Source organism: Lutjanus erythropterus, chromosome 18 (assembly GCF_056507025.1).
Source record: "Lutjanus erythropterus isolate fLutEry1 chromosome 18, fLutEry1.hap2, whole genome shotgun sequence".
Taxonomy (NCBI): domain Eukaryota; kingdom Metazoa; phylum Chordata; class Actinopteri; order Lutjaniformes; family Lutjanidae; genus Lutjanus; species Lutjanus erythropterus.
In genome coordinates this window covers 14,801,161-14,808,437 of record NC_139334.1, presented here as the reverse complement: position 1 = coordinate 14,808,437, position 7,277 = coordinate 14,801,161, and the positions used below count along the sequence as shown (strand labels likewise).

The window sequence follows — 7,277 nt, the reverse complement described above, 5'->3', positions numbered from 1 at the left end:
AAAAACACAAATATGGCTTTTTCCATTACTAAGATGTATTTAGCATTTATTTATGTATTTAATTATTTAGATCTGCTTTTATTTATTTATTTATTTATGCATTTCAAAAAATAAAAAATAAAATAAAACAAAAAATATTGCTTCAATCATAATTATTATTACTGGGACGCTGTATAATGAGGAATTAAAAGCAATCAACACATGGGTTAGGGCTTTTCCTGTGTTGCCTGCAGCAGCAGCAGTAGCAGCAGCAGCTGTTGTCTGCTCCTGTATAAATAGGTGTGGATGATGCTCAGGGACGCGCTTCCTACTGCGCTCAAACACCTCAGACCACGTGACCAGCAGGCGCACAAAACCCAGCAGCCTTATAACCGCCCGCCCGCACAAATACTCTCCAACAGTCACAGTGTGCACCGGCTGCATGTGTCTGTCTGCCTTTACTGTATCTGACAGTGTGTATCAGGGGAGTCAACACACCATCATTCCCCCGGCAAACATCATCATCATCACCATCATCATCATCATCACAACAACAACAACAACTATCATTTCACACCGGCTCACAGCTCTGCTTTATGGAGTTACTTTAAACTGTTGGTGAAGAGAGTGAAAGCAACAACAACAACAGACTGGTTTACTCCCAGTTCAGGTGAAATATTGTTGTTGGGTTTTTTTTCCGGCATGGATCGAGGCAAGATGTTTGCGCTCAGAAAATCAAGGTAAGTCTTGTACGCTTTTATTATTGTTTCTAATATTTTGCGATAGTTTTAATTCTGTTTTGTTTCTTTTTTTTTGTTAATGTGTTCTCTTGTGTGTTAGTGTCCGATATATTGACATTGCTTTGATCCAGGGAATTTTTGTTCTTTCAAATTAAAAGTTATCTAATTCGCAACGGGTCAAGTCATGTTTAATTGTCAGAAAACAAAATGTCTTACTCCAAAACCTTCATGTAAACCTGACTGTTACTCATTTATATCATCATTACTGCCATCAAAAAGGTGTAAAATGCCTCATTGGACAGACATGTTGTGCACTCTTTATCTCGTTTCTCCCTCGATGCCTAATTAATCCAATGATTATTGAGGAAAAAAAGACAGCTTAATGCTTAATGACCTGCTTTAATTAATAAGAAAGCCTGGTTGTCCTACATACTTAATGCAATGATTTCCCCCGAGGCTGCACAGGTTTGTCATCAACTGTTCAGTTTCCCACTATTGTCTGGGATGCATCTGCTGTGGAGTCAGCTGGAGGATAGATACACACACACACACACACACACACACACACACACACACACACACACACACACACACACACACACGCTACCCCCAAATATTTCCCAGCAACAGCATTAATTTCACATATTAATTAGAGACAGACAGATATATCGGTCAGGTAATACTGGCGGCTGATATTGACCTATTACAGTTCTATTTATCTTTATCGCTATCAGTGTGTATGTTGTCTGATATCTGCCGATATGGCAACTTTTTTTTTTTTGGGCAGAAGATAAGATATGCAGATTTTTCTGGGGTTTTTTTAATTTTATTTTTCAAGTTTTATTAGCAATATTTTATGTATATTCGATCATTTTTCTTTAATCAAGTTTAATATTCGCATTTTGTTCTATTTGTGTGGTTTTTTTTACTCATAGTTATTTATAATTATTAAAAATATACCAGTGAAAGTTTACCGTTTCAGTCCCCAGATGTCAGTTTGGACAATAAAGTTTATTGTTAAATTGTAAAATATCCTGTATCCATTACGTAAGGGATAATGTACAGTAGGGCTGCAACTAATGACTATGTTCTTTATTAATTAATCTGTTGATCATTGGTGAAAAATGTTGATCACTGTTTCCCAAAGCCCAAGATGACGTCCCCAGATGTCTTGTTTTGTCCACAAACTAAATATATTCACAGTTTACTGTCATAGAGGACTTAAGAAACAAGAAGATAGTCATTTATATCTAAGCTGAAATGAGAGATTTGGACACTTTTTTATCAAGGAAATATTTAAAAAGATTAAGCAATTGTCAAAATAGCTGGACATTAATTTAATCATTAATGACTAATCAAGTGATTAATCATTGCAAAATAAATCCTGATAGGGTGGTACAGGAGTGGAACCACCCAGAAAGGGTTTATTTTGTAATAATGACCCGCTCACTGTACATTATGTACACAAAATATTATTTTTAAAATTATTGAATTGTAATGGACCAATCAGAAATGGACATTTAACAAAGCCATGCAATAAGTAAGGCATAATGTACAGTGAGAAGGTCAGAATTGCGAAATAAACCGACATGAATCATGAATCATCTTGAAGTGGTTTATTTCACAATAATGACTTGCTCACATTCTTATTACACTGCTACTTACCAAAATATCATCACTTTGACACAACATATTAATCCGAAAATGATTTTTATTGATTTAAAAATCATTTTATTGATTTAAGAAAGCTTTTATTCGTCGACCCTATGATCAGAACTGTGTCCATAGCAATGGTCAGCTATACAGAAAACATATATATTTCTGCTATACAGAAACATCTTCGTCGTCACAGGTGTTTGATAACCACATTTGAGGTATCACTGCAATATCAGCTGATATACCAATTTTGGAAATATTTACTCCTTAACATAATTATCAGCATTGGCCCCGAATTATTCCTTTTTCAACGTCAGGTGCAATATTGCTTCTCAATATCATGAACAATATTAAGTTCATAATCATGTGTAAAATTACTTCCATAATTATTATCATGTACAGTATTACATTAAATATTATATGCAATTTTATGTTCATTATGAAGTGCAATATAACTTTTAATTACTTTCAATGTCACTGCCAATACTACTTTTCTATTGTCATTTACTTTTGTACTTAAGCTTACACACTTTATATTTTACATTTCCTCTTTATTTGATATTCCATTGTTATTATTCTTATGTTACTGTAATTTTGGATAAATCTCTAGCAAAAGAACTTCCTTGGTCATTAATCTTATCTTAAATCCAGTTTTGATCATGCTCTGATATTAATTATTAATACACGCCGATGCTACTTCATGTATTCAGATATTTCAGTAATTAAACGTAAGATGATTTATTTATTTATTTTTTTCTTCTTCATAGATGTCTGTTTGCGTGGGTCTAATGCTGCTACACCACACTCCTCTCCACTGAGCGTCTCCACTGCTACAAACCAGCCATGAAGTTGGCTTTGCACAGGATAGCGGGCACCACAATAAGCACACTAACGACAGGTATCCAGTATCTCGGCTCCAACGACGCCAGCTATGACGACCCTTCCGTCGACTCAACTCTGATCAAAAACCGATACCATTTTGAGAAACCGCATGCTGCCGCCGTCAGTAACTCCTTTCACGGACTTGTCCCTGGAAACAAGGAGGTCATCTATGGCGGCCTCTCGCCAATCTTCCCCACCAACGTATCGGACTTTCTGCTGAATGGCACCTCTGTGGAGAGCGGCGGGGCGGCACAGTGCGAGGACCTCGTGGACAACATGGAGTGTTTTATGATCCTTACTCCGGGTCAGCAGCTCGCCGTCGCCATCTTGGCACTCACCTTGGGGACGTTTACAGTGCTGGAGAACCTTATAGTGCTGTGTGTGATCCTACACTCACAAACGCTTCGATCACGCCCCTCCTACCACTTCATCGGCAGCCTGGCGGTGGCCGATCTGATCGGCAGCATCATTTTCGTCTACAGCTTCCTGGATTTCCACGTCCTCCACAGGAAGGACAGCCCCAACATCTTCCTCTTCAAGCTGGCCGGGGTCATCGCCTCCTTCACCGCCTCTGTTGGCAGCCTGTTCCTCACGGCGATCGACCGCTACATCTCCATCCACAGGCCCATGGCGTACAAACGCATCGTCACGAAAACTAAAGCGGTGATCGCCTTCAGCGTGATGTGGACCATCTCCATCGTCTTCTCACTGCTGCCACTGCTCGGCTGGAACTGCAAGCGTCTCAACTCCGTCTGCTCAGACATTTTCCCTCTGATCGACCAGAACTACCTGATGTTCTGGATTGGCATGACGAGTATCCTGCTCCTCTTCATCATCTACGCCTACATGTTCATCCTTTGGAAGTCCCATAACCACGCCGTTCGCATGCTGAGCCGTACCTCCCAGCGGAGTGTGATCGTCTACACCGCAGAGGGGACCAAAGTGCAGACGGTGAGGCCCGAGCAGGCCCGCATGGACCTCCGTCTGGCTAAAACCCTGGTTCTCATCCTGGTGGCCCTCATCATCTGCTGGGGCCCGCTGCTCGCCATCATGGTTTACGACCTCTTCGGGAAGGTGAACGACTTCATCAAGACGATCTTCGCCTTCTGCAGCATGCTCTGCCTGCTCAACTCCACCGTCAACCCTGTGATCTACGCCATGAGGAGCAAGGACCTGCGCCGGGCCTTCGTCAACATCTGCCATATGTGCCGGGGAGCAACGCAGACTCTGGACAACAGCGCTGAGAGTGACTGGAACAGCAGGAGCGTGAGAGGCACAGCGGGCGGGGCGGGGAAAGATGGAGCTGTCTGTGGAAAGACTCGCATGAAAGTCGCCCAGGTTACCGTTTCTGGAGCGACTGAGTCGTCAACTGCTGAGCCGGTCTGAGAGACGAGCTGCTGTGAAACAACTGTGAAGATATTGTAGAATAGCCCCGACCCTCCTCGTGCACTCTGCTCTGTTTTACTGTGAAATGTGCCAAAAAAATGACTGAGATACACAACTTAAAAAACAAGTTTTTGTTGCTTTAAAGCTGAAATCTGTACTATTGATATATGATTATATCCAACTGTACTGTATGGTGGAGTGTGATGACGATCATGTTCTCTCGACTGTTGCTGAGAGATGGTTTCAGTAAATAATAGTCGCATTCATAAGAACCACTCAGCTCAAGGGCATTTTTTTTCTTGCAAAAACCATTACAACACTGTGCTCTGTGATCTTTGCTGTAGTTTGAATGTGCATACAGTTAAAGGACCAGTGCGGAGGATTTAGAGGCATCCCAGTGAGCACTTTTCTGTTTAAAAAACGACTGCAGTCACTGCGGAGAAGACGGTCAGAATAATAGTGAATCTTCTTTTGTTAACTTAATAGTCACTTATCAGTTTAGATCCTTACTATGATGTCACATTTTGAAGTCTAATTTCTTGGTTGAAAACCAGAAAAAAAAAGGGCTCAGACAGGACACCAGTCTCTCAGATCAAAACCCTGTGTTTAACCCATTGAGCCACCACATCATAACTCTTTTTACGGATGTTAATGATTAAGTATTAATTGATTAAATTATTTAAAAAATATTAATTTATAATTATTCAGTAGCCTAGAAATGGCAGTAATTGTGCCTTATTTGACATTGTTTTGTCTGGTGGAGCCATATGTTGAATACTTAAAACTTAAACTTATGCTTAAAATGAGAAAGAATGAGAAATATGAAATATGTTTTGTATCTTACGAATTATAAAGAATTAATTGATTAATAGGCTGTTGGCATTTTTAATTACTGGTTAAAGAAAATTTGCATCATGTCCTGTTGCATATACCTTCAGAGGAGTCGAAGCTGTAATAAGTACTTTGCATTGCACATTATTCTACAGCAGTAAGTGCAATTTCTTATTTTACATTAAGAATTTCTCCCTTTACGATGTCCTGGAAGCTTCCATAGTTCATATTTTCTATGACACATTAAATGTGTTGAAATAATGCCTTTGTTTACACCAGATTACACCTACCAGTGAAATATGACTTTAGAGAAATACCTTCACTCTAGGCAGTAACATCTCTTTAAACCTACAACTGAACAACTTAGGAAAATGATTTTAAAAATCATAGTTTGTGACATGTTGATGTTGTAACCACATTTTAGCAGGTTGAAAAATCTTAGACCTTCAGATTTAATATCTAATATAGTTTTTAACCAGAAATCCACGTTGAAATCCCGATGGGTGCTCACTGGGATCTCATGGTGAGCTTGCAAATTGCAAACAACTCCCCTCACCCTTCCCTTCTAAGCATGTAGGAGAACTTACAGTGGCTGTAAAACTTGCACAAAAAGTTAGCTGTAGAGCCAGTGGTTTGCTTGTCTGTTCTGGGCTGCTGTAGAAACATGGCGGTACAACATGGCAAACTCCATGGAAGAGGACCTACGCCCTCTGTAGATATAAAGGGCTCGTTCTAACATAAGGAAGACGCAGTGACACTGATCTTCAGATGATTATACATTAATTAAAACATTCCATTTCTGACATGTTCTGTCAATAAATCCTCATTACATACTGGTCCTTTAAGGTAGAAAAATAAGGTGTTTCTTTTTGTTCTTTCTCTTTTTCCACATGACATCATAGCAATATTGTGGCAGTACTGCAAGGTGAAACTGTGTCTACCTTCATGCAACTTGTCAGTTTTGAAAGACAGCACTCTGCTTGTAAGTAAAATCAGCATCCCATCAGTGATTTGAAATGCTTTTGTAAGACCATGATATGGTGAAATTTGGCATTTAAATGTTATTCTACTTTATTTATTGTATTTTTTTACAACATGTACTTTACAGAGCAAGACATGGCGAGTCAAACTTCGAAATCTGGACAGCTTTTTGATCAAATCAAAACTTTAGTCTGTAGTGATTTTGGGAATGTATCATAGCTGCTTATAACACGTGTGCTTATGAAACAGTTACAGCATTTGGTGAGAAGCTACACTTGTGAAGCATCCATTGTGCCAATGTGTCCCATAACAGTGTGTGTAAGAAAGGACATGAGTTCAATAAAGATATGAAATTTGTCTATTTTTATCATAATTTTGTCAATATATCTGGTATCTTTTTTTTTTTCAATAAAATGAATGAAATCCAAGCAAATCACGTCACCACCTGCGGCTAATTTACAAATGAGATACAGACTCTTTTCAGTGTTAAAAAATATGTGTGAGTGTGTTCATAGCCATGAGCCTGACTGTTTTTGGCTTGTTAGCCTGAAGCTAAGTCTTCCTGTGACCCTTGGCCACAGGCTAAAGCTTGAATGTGGACATGAATAATGATCAGTTTAATCAGAGAGCAGTTTTTCTGACTGCTTTTGTCAACTGTCAAAGTCTCCAAGAGTGTCAGAGAATCTACAGTGGCTATGAAACCTGCAAAAAATGCAAAACACCTTCTCCAGATCCAGTGGTTTGTCTGTTCTGGGCTGCATGGGGGAACAACATGGTGGACAGAGGAGGACCTGTGACCTCTGTAGATATAAATGGTTCATT

The 7,277-nt window shown here is 39.4% G+C and overlaps 1 protein-coding gene across 1 annotated transcript; it reads left to right on the top strand.

The window, feature by feature from the left end:
- Positions 1-238: 238 nt before the first annotated feature.
- Positions 239-5,005, top strand: LOC146310808 (cannabinoid receptor type 1B-like). The gene is made up of 2 exons (XM_084743153.1): positions 239-719; positions 3,143-5,005. The coding sequence occupies exon 2, from the start codon at positions 3,219-3,221 to the stop codon at positions 4,641-4,643; it is 1,425 nt and encodes a 474-aa protein (XP_084599279.1). The 5' UTR covers positions 239-719; positions 3,143-3,218; the 3' UTR covers positions 4,644-5,005.
- The last annotated feature ends 2,272 nt before the right edge of the window (positions 5,006-7,277 follow it).